The sequence below is a fragment of the Vigna umbellata genome, chromosome 4 (assembly GCF_029865625.1).
Source record: "Vigna umbellata cultivar VRB3 chromosome 4, Vumbellata_1.0, whole genome shotgun sequence".
NCBI classification, from domain to species: Eukaryota; Viridiplantae; Streptophyta; class Magnoliopsida; order Fabales; family Fabaceae; genus Vigna; species Vigna umbellata.
The window spans coordinates 7,952,113-7,969,247 of NC_142168.1; the positions used below are offsets into that span (position 1 = coordinate 7,952,113).

The 17,135-nt window shown below is 32.0% G+C and overlaps 2 protein-coding genes across 2 annotated transcripts; both read right to left on the minus strand.

The window, feature by feature from the left end:
* Positions 1 to 48: 48 nt before the first annotated feature.
* Positions 49 to 1,820, minus strand: LOC124826394 (ubiquitin carboxyl-terminal hydrolase). Its single transcript, XM_047299218.2, has 2 exons — positions 995 to 1,820; positions 49 to 747 (listed from the first exon to the last, which is right to left on the minus strand). Exons 1-2 carry the CDS (start codon positions 1,067 to 1,069, stop codon positions 493 to 495), a joined length of 330 nt encoding a protein of 109 aa, XP_047155174.1. The 5' UTR covers positions 1,070 to 1,820; the 3' UTR covers positions 49 to 492.
* A 3,478-nt stretch (positions 1,821 to 5,298) lies between these two features.
* LOC124826391 (zinc finger CCCH domain-containing protein ZFN-like) lies at positions 5,299 to 13,454 on the minus strand. The gene is made up of 7 exons (XM_047299217.2): positions 13,047 to 13,454; positions 12,045 to 12,202; positions 11,665 to 11,727; positions 10,338 to 10,457; positions 9,335 to 9,625; positions 7,669 to 7,986; positions 5,299 to 5,874 (listed from the first exon to the last, which is right to left on the minus strand). The coding sequence occupies exons 1-7, from the start codon at positions 13,093 to 13,095 to the stop codon at positions 5,593 to 5,595; spliced, it is 1,281 nt and encodes a 426-aa protein (XP_047155173.1). The 5' UTR covers positions 13,096 to 13,454; the 3' UTR covers positions 5,299 to 5,592.
* Positions 13,455 to 17,135: the final 3,681 nt, after the last annotated feature.

Sequence of the window (17,135 nt, forward strand, 5' to 3'; positions counted from 1 at the left end):
TCGTTAAAATAAACAAATGAAACACTTAAAGAAGGAAAGCACAAGTCGTGTAAACAAAATGAGAATAAGTTGTAAAGTTGAATCATGGTCCTGGCCAAACGACAGCCTCACTGAGCACTTGCATTACTATAATCATTCAAAAAAGTGAAAAATTATCATGAACCCCAGTATCTCCACATAAAGGGACAACGTCTTCTTGATTCCCCATGTACTACATATAATTATATCATATATTGCTATTCTGACAAATCAGACAATGTGCTATATCTCCAGGCACCTCTAACAAATCCCAGTGAGCACAGCAGAAAGCAAAAAGAATTCCTGGAAATAACAATCCCAAAATGATAATTATAACTAATAGTAATAAACAAACTAACCAAGAACAGATATTCTTCTTCACTTCACTTTCCCATTCACACTTGCAGCAGAATTAACTAAAGATACCCTCAATTTTTTTTTTTCAAATTATTATTATAAGACTATATAGGGGGACTAAAGATGGCATCCAAAGCAATTACAGGTCTTGGGTGTGAATGAGCAGAAGCCAAAAGGTCTATGAGGAATGTTGCAATTGATGGCATAGCAACAAGGAGAGGGCAAGCAAACCCCTTTTGCTCCACCACAGCAGGTGCACAAGGCACATATCTGGAAGCTTCCTAGTTTTCTTCTGCTCTCATTCATCATCATCATCATCTCCATCTTCCCAGCCTCCATCAAGGGCACCATTGGAAATGACCCATTTGCCTCCTAATCATAAAAAAACAATCTTTTTCAATTTACAGCACTACCCAAGAGAAAATTCACAGGAAACAGTACAAGGGGAACCAAAGAAAGTGGATGGATCGAAGAACCCAATTGAAAAAAATGAAAACTTTTAATTTTGTGTGTGAAATAGAGATATATATATATATATATATATATATATATATATATATATATATAGAGAGAGAGAGAGAGAGAGAGAGAGAGAGAGAGAGAGAGAGAGAAGACTCACTTGGACCAAGCTTGCCTCATTGGCTAAAATGGACACAAAAATGAGGGAGATGATGAGACCATGAACAGGCATCATGGTTGGTTGGCTAGTTGTTCAGTGACAGGTGCTTCTTGCTCTTAGGTTTGTGAATGGAAAGGGGCCGGTGATAATCTTGTCTTGAGTGGACGAGCTTCACTTTGGTGTATCATAAATGTATGTTTGGTGCCTATTTATATGTATAAAAAATAATATTTGAGCTTGGGCTTGGTTTGATAACTAAACAGAATAGCTGGTTTTGCAGATTGCACAAGGGAAGAGCAGAGACTAAGAATACTGAAAAAAAAAATTAATTATGTGTTGGAAGTTGGAAGATGGTGCTAGAAAAAAAAAAGGCAAGGACAGGAACAAGAACAAGGGTTTCCCTTGAAAACAGAGGCCACAGCACAGGCAGTGTCCCTTTTGGTCTGAAGAGGTAAAGAGAACACAAGAAAAACAGAGAAAGTGAGAGAGAAACTGTGAGATTATTTAACTGTGAATATGAAACAAATTCTCTCTCCACCTCACTGACGTTAAGTGTAAACTCCTTTTGGTTTTTCTTCTACCCAAATGTGTGAATGTCTGTAAACCTAATAAAAGCAGGAATTTTTAAAAAGAGAAAGCATTTTGCAGTAAAATAAGTGTCCTCGGTGCTGTAATAAAGAAACAGAACAAAAGACATTAGTGTGGACCTGAATATATTTATTGGGTTGAACAGAAGCACTATATCTATATCTGCATCAAGCTTACGGGTCTTCACAAAGATATTCTCATCCCAATGGATTTTGAGTTCCAGAGCATGCAATTTGGCACTGGCATAGAGGGTTACGTAACATTGGGAATGATTGTTTCTATAAGATGGTCTTTTGCTATTTGGTAGGGATTATAAAATAGTGAGCTCGATCATTTACAATAAATATATATAATTTATTTTTTAATACTTTTAATATAATACTTATTACATTTTTCTGATTTATTGAGTATTTAATATTTTTATATTTTTAATTAGATTACTACTGTTTTGTTTACTTTGCAACATAATTACTATTTTTATTTTATTTTTTTATTACATGTTAAAAAATATGTATTTTATTTTATTAATATAAAATGATATTCTAATTAATTAAATATCATACTAATTTATATTATTTTCATTAAAAATGTGTAAAATAACAAAAATATATTAAATAACAAAAATATTTTATAAATAGTGATGATGCAAACAATACGTTAACCAAGATGATCATCTTAATATAACAAATATAATAGAATAGAAGAATCACTTTTTATTTTATATTAATTTCAGTATCATTTCTATATTAACGAAAACACATCACATACTTTAAAACATTGAAATAAGTAAGTTGTCGAAATATTACATTTTGTTAATGGAAACATTCAACTTAAAAAACATAAAAATTTTACATTCTTAACGTATCCAAAAGGAATTTTGATAAAAATTCAATTAGAATATATAAATTTATTTACAATTTTAATTTTATTTAATAAATTAATAAATTAATTAGTTAACAATTAGTTGTTTTTAAGTATTAGTTAATATCCATTTTTATATTAAATTAATAATATTTTGATCATTTATGATATTATATAATTAATTTAATTTAATTTTCCTATAAGTCAAACCTACCAAAAGTTTTTCATTAATATCCAGTCACTTTCCCTCCATCCAAATAATTTCACTTTCCAGTCTCTTTTTCCTTCCTTACTTCCCTTTCCACACACAAGCAAAAATTACAACGAATAATAATCTAATATGCTTAAAAAAATCTAAATCTACTTCTAATCTTTATAATTCTACAGATGTATTATTTTGATCGTCATAAAAATTTAATTATACCTTACATTCTTCAGTTTTTTTTTTTATAAATTAAACAATGTTTATACACTGATAATATATTATCTAAGATTAATAGTAATCGACAACATGGTTATTAGAATAAGTGAATTTAAAACTAACTTTTATTGTTATATTTTATGCGAACAAGTACTTAACAGTATTATCACTCATATACATGTAAAGCTAGTTAGTAATTATATTATATATTAATAATAGATCAAAATCCTTTAATTTTGAAAAACTTGAGGATCAAATGCACCATTAGAATTTTTTACTTAATAAAAGTATGCATTCGCGAATGGATAAAAAAATAACATTAGACCTTTAAATGATCATTTTAATCTCAAAATTTTGGACATCTTTTAACTAAGAATAAATTCTATCTAGAAGGCCTTTGCTGTATATACGCTTTCACATGACTTTGAATTTTCAACATTTCACAAACCTCTCAACTACTCAGTTTGAAATTTTTTTACTTTATATTAATGAGAAACGCATTATGTGCGCCTTTGCTTGATTTTATTGTATATGATAAATATAACAGACAAAAAAAAAATCATAAAGTAGTCACAATACATTAAGGAAAAGTAGAAACTTTTTGACTTGCATAAAGTATTCATAATGAATAAAAATTTCCAGAACACTTTTTTTTTTTTGTATTTGTAAAGTTTTTGTTTGAGCGTCAACTTTCCATTTTTTTTCCACCTTTGAGTGTATTTCATTAATAGGGGCTTCCGCATCCATATGTCACCAAATATAGAAAAGGAAGAAAGAGTAACTGATTTATTCCTTAGGACATACACAGCTTTAAATTCGTGCACGCACTAAATTAGATGCAAAACAGAATGGTTTAGAGAGTGACAATCACAACATTACTTATAGCAAATAAGCAATCTATCGTATTTGCTTATCCTTTTGCTTTAGGAAGTTAATATGTGGCATCTGTTTAGTGTTATCAACGGTTTAAACTTTTAATAATATTTTCCCACAAAAGAAAAATCCAATCTGAATCAATTTTCCCGTTAAAAGAAAAAAGAAATCTAAGCAGTTCAGATTTTAGCCCAAATGACTCCCCAACCAACTACTAAAAGGATGTATCCCATAGAAGCCTTGCATATTTTTATGGACTATTATTAACCAATGAAACTTGAAAATGCAAATTGACTCATAATAACCTGTTTGGTTCCATGTCCACAAGCAGGTAAAAACGTGCAACCGTGACATGTAAATCTGAAACTTTTAATATTATTAGTTTTCACGTCAACTACAAAATGGACATGGTTTTGACTGAAACAGACCTGATCCAAACATGCTATCACCCAACAAGAAATATCAAGATATAAACTGACGGTGTGTGCTTGAAAACTCATCACAAGCCAAAAATCACGTACATTCCACCAAAAAATATGAAAGGTAACTATTAACTTCTAGCTCAAAGCGAAATCACAACAGGAATGCAGAACAAAATACACTTTTAAAACAAGTTGATAAAAGAAGTTTTTTAATTTTCATATTTTCCGAAAAACTGAAGTTTTAAAAAATAGTGAAAGCACTTCTTTGTTCTTTTCAGATTCAGAAAAGTAGCACACTACAGCAGTGAAACACCCTTCTACAGATTTGGGTATAGTACAGGACTGCAAAAAAAAGCATTTCGTGATAATGATCATTACACCGTTTCGTTGTTTCAGTAAATAAAAAGAGAAAGAATGGACGCAGTACCTGTGTAAGCATATTGATAACACATACTAGAATCAGCGAGCAACACATCAAATACATGTATATACAGCCACTGAAATGATGCTTCTAATAAACTCCCGACCATGATTTAGTTATTGCATTGCATGTGAACTGATGATAATCGGACTCCAAGCCAGAAAGGACCATCCACCCACCAAAATTAATTGAAACATTAAGTTAAGTATTTTGTAGCCTGAACAGAAGTCGCATTGGCGCTGAGGCTTGGCATCTGCAAAACAGCATAAATTAGCGGGCCTCTGCCACCCACAAAGTTCACAGTTTGGACTCTTTCCCTTCAACTTCTGCAAAACGATTTCTATCTAGGACAATCAATCATTGCAAAAAGAATAAATATATCATAGGAAAGTAAAGGTACAGATAAAATTTTAGAACAGTTGCCTTTATTTTGACTGAAGAAAATATGCACCCATACAACAAATAAGACTTCATTAGAATGCTCTTCTATTCTGATTAGAGTGTGAAAAAAATATGTGTATGCACACTAGAAATATACAAAAAATGTGAAAAAAATAAAAGGATATTGATCATACTGTTGGTTTGCTGTTGAAAAAGATTTCTATTATGCACAGTAGACCGCATATAGAATAGTCTTTGCACTGAATTTCAAACCTGCAACAAAGAAAGATTGACACAGGAGCCAAATATTGATCATTACAGATTTTCAGAAAAACAATTTTTACATATTGGGAAAACATTAAATATATAGACTGACTTAAGGACTGAAGAAATGTTCACATTTGGTTTCCACCAAATGTGACAAATATTTGTAAAATTTATACAATGTGACAGCATGAAATTCAGAACAACTGAATCTGTCAACGGCATTAAATAGCACGTTGATAGAATCAGCTTCACATGAACTCTGTAGTCTGTACACCTTCAGCATGGGAAAATCAATTTACAGATTACCCTTTTCTCCCCTGAAAAAAATTGTAAAAAGCAAGTAACCCATTTCCAAGAGACATCATTATCCCTCTTCATCAATGTTATCATCACCAGAAGGAATCTGTCTAGTCTCTGATAATGAAAGCCTCCTTGGATTTGCTGAGCCTGACTCAACAAGTCCTTCTGATGATAAATTTAATGCAGAAGTTCCTGATGAAGAACCTAACATTCGCCGCCCTGGGGCATCAGCTGAAGGTGATGCAGATATGTTATAGGTAAAGACTCCCATTGGGTGATCAAACTTGCAACTTGGACCAAATTTGCATATGCCATACCGTGAATAGAAGACACAAAGAGGCTCTCCCTGCACGAAAATAGAACACAACCTCTATTAGCATGCACCAATTCGATAAAAAGATCAAATCCATGTGAAGACAATACTGTGATAAATAATTGCATATATTCTCTCTCCAATCAACAAATAATCATAAATCTAGTTAAAATACTTTAATGCATTTCACACAGTTGAAAGAAGTAACATCAGACACATTTGGGAATGATATGCTAAGCACAGGAAGCAACACCAATGCCATCAAATATCACAATTTGATTTAGACATAAAAGGGGAATCACACACATGAAATAATTCATATTGATGCTAAGCACAGGAATCAACACCAATGACATCAAATATCACAATTTGATTTTGACATGAAAGGGGAATTACACACTTGAAATACTATTGATAATATTTTCGTTGAGATCCCAAATTGACTATATATATGGCAAAGGTAAAGCATATACAACCCTCACCTCAAAAGTTAAATTTTGAAGTTGAGTTATATCCAGCCTAAAATTAAGATGATATCATAATCTATCAAAGATTACATATTGGATCACCATCAACTGAACAAAAATCCACCTAACCTCGTGAATTTCCCATTGCAACCTACCTGACCATGCAGCTCTCCCAATATATGGCCAAAGTAGGGCCTATAAAGGTTTAAGCCTTCAATAACTATTGGACTAGAGTTAGGGCTAGCCAAGTTCAAGAATTTTCATCATCTCTTTTCTTCACTTGTACAATTGCAAATCATTAAGTTGGCTTCAGATTATTGTTGCACTTACAATTGCTATCTATGTTGATACAAACATCTACAAATGCCCTTGCATGATTCAACAATAGGTCTTCTCATCTATTGTGATTTAAACCATTTATAGAAGGACGTACAGAACTGAGACATACTAATTAATATTTAAAGATAAAAATACTCCATTTCCAACATAGAGTGATTTGGATTTTGGATTCTTTCATTTCATGAAAATGTCAATAGCAAACAATAGAAACCTGACAGAAACTGATACCATGTAATCCTGCATTTCATCTTCCCTTTCCCTGTCTCCAACATGATATCTAGGCCCATAGGATATTAGTCAGTCCCCAAAGTCCCTGCCCTTAGTTAGGGAGCATATCCCCAGCTTCTCATGTTATATCTTCAAAACGGAACACATTTTCACAGGTGGGGGGATCTATCACACGTCATGATAGAAGTGTTTATTTTAAACCATTTTATGATTGCTAGCAAGTTATACTTCTCTTGATGAGATCATGTTCTCCTATGTCGATAACTTTTGAAACCAGTTAGTGGCCTAACTTTTAAAGAAGAGACATGTTATGAAAACCCACAAAATTTATTATCAAGACAGAACACCAAAAGGTATATCTGTCTTCCTTAAATGGTTAAATATGCAACACTTTGGCTTACAAATTACAACTTTTCTCACTTTAGCTCCTAAATTGATTTAGTCATCATATATATATATATATGTAAGCCCTAAATCGAAGGACCCATGTTTCTAGCACAGGCTCCTAAAATTCCTGCATATAGTCCCACAAATGTGTAATGTCAAATTGTCTATCTATAAACGAGCTAGAATTAGATCATTTAAATTCAAATAATGGAAAATTTTAAATACTAAAGAATAATAAGTAGTAAATGAAATAAGCTACACGCCAATTTAACTAGTTCTTATTCGAGTCCTTACTAAACACAATCTAGGAGAACTACCATAAGTGTATATTTAGGTGAAAAAAATAATCTATCTCAATGAAATATAAACTTGACATGTAGAATCCAAAAGCAGGAGTTCAACTCACAGGACGTAAAGGAAGGCCTATAGGACTCAAAACACAGTCAGGAGCAGGAATCATCCTTTCACGTGGATGATGGAAACGACAGACTGCACCAAACTTGCAATCTCCAGTCTTCATGTAGAATTGACATTCTGGTTGATCAGGTCTCTCAGGAAATATGTTCTCCCTCTGCAACGCATAGAAACCTACAGGAACAGAGCCAGAACGAAATTGAGAATATGCTCCCTGGGATCCTGCATTGGTTGGTTCACTTTGCCGATTGGTTCCATAGCTTTGGCCATTTCCCATTGTTTGTTGTGAACTATCTGATCCCATTTGACCCTGGAAAAAATGAATGTTTAATCAGGATGTTGGTACATACTAGTAACAGAAAGATCTATAAAAACAGTTCAGTACGTATCTGCCATGAGGCATGTATTAATAATTGCTCATTATAAAATCTGATAGACAACACCAATGTATTATTTGAACAAATAAATGCAATAAAATTTTTCTCCAACAAGTTACAAGATCAATTTTCCATAACAAAAATACCTCGATGACAAGAACATTGGATGTGAATATATCCTAATAGCCTAATAAAATTAACTGCCAGAGTCAAATGGCCCTTCAGAAAGGCAAATGAAAATCTTAAGGAAATATGAATGGTGCAATGAACCAACTCTCTCAAAGGTCTAAGTTGTAAGGTTAAAGCACCAGAATGGTTGTACTCCCTCACGTCCTTAATATAAAACACCTTTTAAAAGAATCACAAAGACAAATAAAAGTAATCAATTTACCTCACTTTGTTGATTATTTAAATATGAACGTATCGAATTTACCCCATCGTTAATAGCTTTTAAAATTCCTTTGTCAATATTTACTATAAAAAAAACACACCTACTCATAATATTTTATAGGAGGAAACAAGAAAAAGAAATTTAATATTATATATAAAAACTATAAAATGCCTTGTAAAAAAGACCATCAATACCCCTTATAATAAGGATTAGAGGGAGAAGATCTAAAATCCACGTCACACATGAGTAGTTTGGGTTTAAAGTATTAAAGATCTCACATCCACTATAAATTATAATATATAAGTGACGTTCTTCACTTTACCATACCAACTTTGTGAGGCTAAGTTAGGCAAAATCCACACTTTCTAAAATTCTATTAGAGCATATAAAATCCAAAAGAACTGTCCTAGCAAGACCTGATGGGACTATCACACCATTGGCTATTGGACACCTATGGAACCATACATAAATATCTATTCCCACATTAAAGATGACCAGTTCTTGTCATGAAGAGGTGTCTTAGAGATTTCACATCAACTAGGGATAAAGTCAAATTATAATATATATAAGTGAGATGCAAACATTACCTTACCAAATTGGTTTTTGAGATTGAGTTAAGCATAAACTCACCCTCTGTTGAAAACTTAACTTTTATTTATAGGATAACAAGAATTTAACTCTAAACTACAACGTGTACCATGTCCTCATGAACGAAGTTCCCAAAACCTCAGACATTAGATTAAAGCACGTGAATGGTTTTATAGAAAACGAAAAAAAAAACATTTTTAACTTTAAACACTCTCCTCCTGTCAAAAGTAGCTTTCAATTTGTCACAAGCATAGAATAGCACACATTCTATTTCTTCCTTATAAAAGAATGAACGAGCTTACACTGTATGCACTCCAGCCAGGAACTGAAACCATTCCCTGAGGTAGAATTAAAGGAGCATAACTTGAAGGACTTTGCCAACGAGGGCTAGGAATATACGATGAACTGGGCCAATTTGTAATTCCTGTAGCGTAAGACTGCTGACCTGGTGTAGTTGGAGATTGGACACTAGGATAAACAGGAGAACTTCTCATGGAAAGCACCATATTGTTTGGTTGGGGATGGTGAAATTTGCAAGTGTTCCCAAATTTACATTGTCCAGTTCTTAAATAATAAGCACAGTCAGGCTCATTCTGCATCAGCAAGAAAAAAAAATACAGAATTAACTATTAATATCAACAACAACACCAAACAATCAAGTGTCAGATTTTAAATAGAGCAATTATCTATTTAGGGTCATTCTGTATCAACAAGAAACAAAGAAAATATAAAACTAACCACCAGTATCAACAACCAATCAAAACTTCCAAGTTAGACATAAAATAGAAGTATGCAAGGCCAGCACAATTTAGAAAATGTATGCTGATGGAAACTGAGAGTTAGGGGTTGTTATGAACTTATGAGAGTCATTTGCATATAATAATCGCCAGTAATTAGGTATAAAGACTATATATCTTATAGTATGTCATGCAGTTAAGTAGCATGAAGTTAGCTGTAGCTTGTGGACAGAGAATAATCTTCATAGAACACTTTTATCTCTGGGAGCAGCAAGTGTATTGCTGTAGTATAAGTGTTGTCTGTGGGACAGTATGTGTATTGCTGTATTGTGTGTGATTTCAGTGTTCAATATTATATTTTACTACTTTTATCAATTGGTATTCTATCATATACTGAATAGAAAGAAGCAGCATCTGAATTAAAACTTTTTGAGTCTAATAGTGTGCCAGGCAATTTAATTATGCTATAAATCACACTACCAATCAATAAGAAAGACCACAGTTAACAAACACATACTTCCTTAGCTGTATCTAAGATATAAATAAGAGGTAAATATTCAATACTAACTGGGCGGAGTGGATAGCCTAAAATGTTCAAGGCAACTCTTCCAGCAATCCCAGCCTTGTCTCTAGGATGATGAAACCTGCATGTGGCTCCAAATTTGCAAGTTCCTGTCTTTAAATAGTACTGGAAAGCATAAAAAAGGGAATAAGGATTTGTAATATTCTTAATAGTAGAAGGTTGATGCTAGCATTGATCATACCCACAAAGAGCATAAATTGTAAAATCAAATAAGAAAAGTGGATAAAGGTTGTAAATAACATAATTACATAAAATAATAGTTATTAACACAAACAAATAATTTAAAATGAAAAAGTGTGCTTTAACTAGTAAATTGTTTAAATGATTATCAGAGAGATGAATGCTAAAGTGCACTGATGTTTGATAGAGATCTAGTAACTACCTCAAATTTATGCAAAAAACATTTTAATACAGAAAAAAAAAATCAAAATACTGTTAAGTTTCCAACCCAAAATATACCATGTTTCAGATAAATCAGTATAAATAATTCCAGAGACTACAGGTACAGTAAATGGATAGCCTACATGCTGCACTTGTTGACAGCTTGATCTCATTTCCCCACCTCCATTCCAGAGAGTGTTTAAAACAACCAAATTTAGAGATATTTTATTTTTTCAAAAGAAACATGCTTTCAATATTTTTATAAGAAACTGAAGTATCTAAATGTTGGGGTTCTGATCATTATCAGCAGACTTATGCTGATAATGTAGGTTAGTGGGATAGCTACTCCATCTCATCATGACTGGGCTATAGATATTCCTTTGTTGCAAATCAAATCCTTCACTTTCCATGTGATAGCTAATGAGCTACAGTAATTCAGATCTAGAGATAATCAAGAGGTCTTCCAGAAAGAGATTATGTTGAAGAAAATAAAGACATATAGTCATAATCCAGCAGCATCTCTCAAGCACTCGTATCCAGTTATGGGCTAACCAAACACATCAGTGTTGACTGCGAACTTATACAAGAGACGATTCATTCTAGGGATATCGCTATTTCATTTGTTTACTGTAATGATCAACTAGCATCTATGTTCACGAAGGATCCAAATCACCTGTCCCTTATAGATCATATCCTTATCGCTTATCCCAACAGTTTAGGATCTATTTTGTATCAGGGGTTTGAATTGCAATCAGATTTAGGTATACATTCAGAGGATCTAAGAGGGATTCTCTCAAGAAATTCCAAGCACCCTATGGATTCCAATATCTACAATTTGAAAACATATAAAATTCAACCCTAAAAAATCACAGACCATGCACATAAACAAGCAATGAGCACCTTATGCATTCATTGAGAAACAAGTACATGCCTGGCATTCTGGCTGTCCTATCCTTTCTGGGAATTCACCTTTCATCCGTGCAGCAGCAATAGCCTGATATTATTCAAAGGAAAAAACTATCAGGTAACTATACTAATTAGTTAATGTGTGATCAAAACGAAAAGTACCAACAGTACAGCCAGATAATTTTGACCATCTACAACCCAGCAACAATTGTTTTAAAAAAGGCGAAAACAGCTAAATAAATTTAATCGTGAAAAGATCATGGATGTGTAAAGAAAAACAAAGGCAGACACAAATGCAAGTTATATTCACCCAAGTGTGTGTGTGTGTCTCTATCCTCTAGGTCTGCTTACACTTGCAACTAACTTATAATTAGAATTTGTCCAAAAGCATTGCATGGATCATACCAGCTTTCTGTTAGGAGGATGATTAAATCGACATGTTGCTCCAAATCTACAAAGGCCGGTCCTGATGTAATATGAACAATCTGGTTCTCCTGGATGCTCGGGATAAGGTCCAGATTCCATTGTTTCACTTGACCTTAAGTTAATTTGCCACATTGCATCTGAAATAACACGATATCCACAAGTCAATTTCTCCATAAGAGACATCATTATAATCTAGATTTCCATTTGTCACTTTAATTAGTGTAATACAAATTCGGCTTTCACTTATGAATATGAATGAAATTTAACTTTCGAGAACACTTTCTAAAGTCTGATAATTTTATTCAAGCCGCACGAAAAATCCGTTTGTGAATGCTATAAGCCAAAGGCTTTTCCAAAGTTGCCATGCTTTCTGCACACTAGGTTCTTTTAAAAAAGAAATTAGTGAAAAAGGGTTTAATTAAGTTTTAAAATTTTCATTAAAAAAATATAAATGTTTCCATAAATTGCACCTATATTAATTATTAGAAAGTGTTCAGTTCAGTAATAACAATTTATCACAAAAGTACTCCACAGCATCTAAACTTTAACTAGACTCCATTCATTACTAAATTGAATTTAAGAGAACTAGAAAAAAAGTAGCTCCGATTGCAGTTTCTATTGCCAGTCAAAAGGCAGAACAACCAAATTGCATGAACATAAACACAAACATTCTGAAAGCTGTTAAGAAAACACAAACACAGGGAAGTGAAATCCAAGAAGAAAAAAATTGCAAGTTAGTCCTAACGTCTACAAAACAAATAAAAGAAACAGAAACAGGGAACGAAGCACCTCAGATCTCAGAATCATGCAATCAGACCTCAGAACAACGAAATATGGAGAAAAACAAGCGCGACGATCATCCATCGTCGATCATCGGCGCGACATGGATCACGAAAACGCTCGTGATCGAACGAAGGAGATTGAAACAACGCTATTCATCACAATCGAAGAAAAAAAAAGTGTGGAGAAAAAGCAAAGGACCTTGAGGAAGGTGCTCTCGGGACACGGGAATCGCGGCATCGAATTCCATACACGCATAATAATACTATCATCACCACCCTGTCACTCACTCTTCACATTCCATCTCCCTCACTCACTTAAACTACGATCACCCTTCACCGGTTCACCCCACCAACAACAACAGTTAAATAAAACCGATATGAATAATAATAAAAATAATTATTATTATTAATATTATCAATAATCTTTTAATGAGAAATTAAAAAAAAAAAAGTTCATGGAAAGAAAGAGAGAAAAGAAAGCAAGGGAGGTGATGGCCTTGTGTTCTCCACTCCACAAACGAGAACAGGGAATAAAAACCAACCAATCATACATCGCCAATCATCTCTTACTGTTACTGCAACGCTATTCGCTTTTTCCACCCCGCGTTTTCAACAACACACGTTAGTTTATCTCTATTAGTCCCCGTTTCCTTTTTCCACGCCCTTTTTTTCTTTTCTTTTTTTCCTGTTTATTTAACTTTCGAATTTTGACTTCTCAGCCTTTTTTGCGTCAACACCATGTAATAATATTCTCTATTGAAACGATAAAAAGGTAAAATGATTTTTCACTCCCACGTGACCTAGTGCTTCTCTGTCACAGCCCACGAAATTTTGTTTGCTCAGAGAAAAATTAAATATTATAAAGTATAGAGAGAAAAAAGAAGAAAAAAGTTGGTTTTAAGTTTATCAATTTTAATTTTTGGAAATAAAAATCCTTTAATTGAAAATTACTATATATTATAAATATATTGATTTTTTAATAATTATTTAAAAAATTATTTTGTTCAAAATGCTGATTTTTTTTTTGTAAAAATAAGGTACAAAAGAAATTAAGAAAAAGGTAAAAATGAATATGCTACTATCGTATGATTAGAATCAAATTATTCACCAATTTTTTCAAGAATGAAACTTGAGAATATAGAGATTATTCTTTCTTTTTAAGTTATACAGAATAATATTATTTTAATCGTGTAACAGAAGTGTGTGATTTTAATAATCTGAAGTTAAAGTTCTACTACACAACTTTAAGTAAAAGGTAGTGATGATTTATATTAAAACCATTTTTATATTGAAAAAGAATTGTATATTTATTAATTTTGTTGTTTTGTTTTTAATTTAATGGTGTTGATAAAGTTGAAATAATTGTTTTTGGAAGAAAATAAAATGTATGGGTTGATATTTATTATCATGTGGTGAGTGGTGATTGGTGCATAAAGAAAAAGAAGAAAAAAGGTGAAAGGAGTGGATAATCGAATTTGGAACCATTGGTTTAGAAAGGAAAGCAGAAAAAAGTTCGTGGAAGACGGCTTGCAGTTTTAGCATGAAGTTGACGCCCCAAAAGAAGAGCCATACTAATGCACAAAATACAAAATAAATGAAAATAAAAACAAGAAAAACAATGAACAAAAAATATGGAAATAAACATCACTTGTTTTCTTGAAACTGATTGCGTATAACTAGAGAGCTGTATGAAAGGGCAAAAGTCTTTTTTTATCTCAATCATTTGTTTTAGAAAAAAAACTATACCCACTTCCAATAAATCACACTTTATTTTATTTAAACATTTTTTTATCTTCAAACAAAATAATACTTTTATATTTAATTTTAAAGAAAAAGTGGGATTACTAATATTTTTAATAAAAAGTAATATCATTCAACCTACTTTAATTTAGATATGGATAATGTATTCATATCCGATATTTTAAAATATTTTATTGATATTTATTAATAAAATAGAATAAGATTATAAAACTATATATCAAGTTTTTCAAAAATATTAAACTAAAAGAAGTTTTATAATTATGAATATATTGGTGCCTCGTCTCCTTTTTTAAATAGATTAACATTTTTTTTCATTTGCTCATATTAAACAAATAAAGTTATCATTGAAGCAAAACTTTTTAGAAAGAGGTTGGATTGTTTAGAGTATGTCTGGTTTTAAAATTTAATAAATAACAATAATAAAATAATTTTGAATAATGAAATGGAAAGAATATAGAAATATCATACAAAGAATTTTATTCTCGAGTAGTTATAAGAAAGAGAGTTTGAACACTAAATAACGGACAATATAGAATCATCTAACCATTAATCAAATAAATCATTTAAATGTCCGTTAAATTAGAGAAAAAAATCAGAGAGAAAAAGTCCAAAGATTATAAGCACCAAGCCAAATTATAGTAAAAATAAAAGGTTATATCTAAGGTTACACAAGGCGTTTAAATATTAAATAGCGAAAAAGATAAGTTAAAATGACATGACATATTCCTGAAAAAAAGTGTTTGATCAGTATGAGAAGTTTAATACACTTGCGAGACATTGTGCTTAAAGATATATATACATTCACAAAGTGATAAGTATATAAGTATCGAAGTAAATCATGTAATGCAATAAGCGCAAAAATCTATCAAGTGAAACACACTTTACATCAAGTATTGTCTAAAAGACATATGTGTAAAACAAAAGGACATATCTTTAAGTCTTAAAGGCTACACTTCAACCTCAAGAAAAGATGAAATACTAAAGCCTAATATCTCCATTAATCATTGTTACAAAAGGGGGAAAAGTTAAAGGAAAAATATAGTTTGATTAATATCAACTCTGAACAATAAAGACGTAATCTCAAACTTATAATCAATGGAAAATGTCTTGCAAATGATATTGTTTGATGAAAAACATGTCACTTCTTATGTATCCGATTATTTTTCATCCATAAGTGTCTAACGTTTCAAAACAAATGACAACATGACTTATACTGTCTAATATTGTCTGAATATTGTGATCAACTGATATATTTATTGACATGATGTATAACAAGATGTTTTGAACATATAGTGTAAGATAACGTTCATAAACGATCAAAACATTTGATCTCATTTAATGCATGTACTATAAAAGTTATATTATGCTTGTATTCTTTGTCCTCATTTAATATGCATATCAGAATTACATAATGGATTAATAAAATCAATCGCATATGTGGATAAAGACGTTGAGAGAAGAAAAAAACGTTATGAAAATGATCTAAGTATAAACTTCTACTATGACATGTCGTACAAGTCGCGCTTCAACCAAGATATGATAAAGCATTGACAAGACAAGTGAGTGTGATTATCTACCAAAAAGCGTTAAAAAAAAGTATATACAAAGGTCAACCCCACATCTAACAATCATATCTTCAAAAGACTATATAAAGAAGATTCAAAGAAGATAGAAGTTTGACGAAGCAATGAAAATAGAAAAAGAAAAGAATGGACCATGATGCCCAAGATGGGATAAGAGAAAAAAGGAAAAAAAGAAAAAGAGGTTGAAACAGGTCGAAATGAAATGAAGTAGAGAAATGAAGTTGAAAGCATATTGAAAAGAAGAAAAGAAAGAAAAACAACATGAATTAAATATTCATTCTATTGCTCACCAAGCCTATACACATTGTCTAATGTTCTTCCATCCGTATGGAATGGAGAAGAGAAGGAGCAATCATATGAAATTGGTTGAATATTCAACATAGCTACTTCTTAGAGCTTACACAGTATATAACTCTCCAATCAAGAAGAATAACTTCATCAAAGAAAAGAGAAAAGATGAAAAGAGCCAACACTCGTTCTACTTCTCTTCACGCCTACATCGTCTAAAGCTTCTCCACTTAAGAAGAATCAACCTTATCGAAGAGAAAAGATAAAAAGAAGGTATAAGCATGAAGATTGACGATCAATGTTGTTGTCATCAAGCTTACATCGTTTGATGCTCTTTTGCAAAGGGAGCAACCTTCAAGTTACAAGACTGCACATCATTGTATTTATCCTCTCTAAGAGAGTTAAACTAGGTCTATAACTTTACAAGTGTTAGATTTTAATTGTAACCATATCCTCTCATTGAGAGTTAAACATTTGTATATTGTAATAGATATGTTGTATGTTCTAGAGAGAACTAAAATACTTGCAACCAAGAGTGGGTGATACTCAACTAGACAGCGCATCACAAAGATATTAGACATCTATGGATGCTAGGAATGGTTAGAATACTCAGTTGCCAAGAGTGGCTAAAATACTCAGGTATCAGGAGTGGCTAG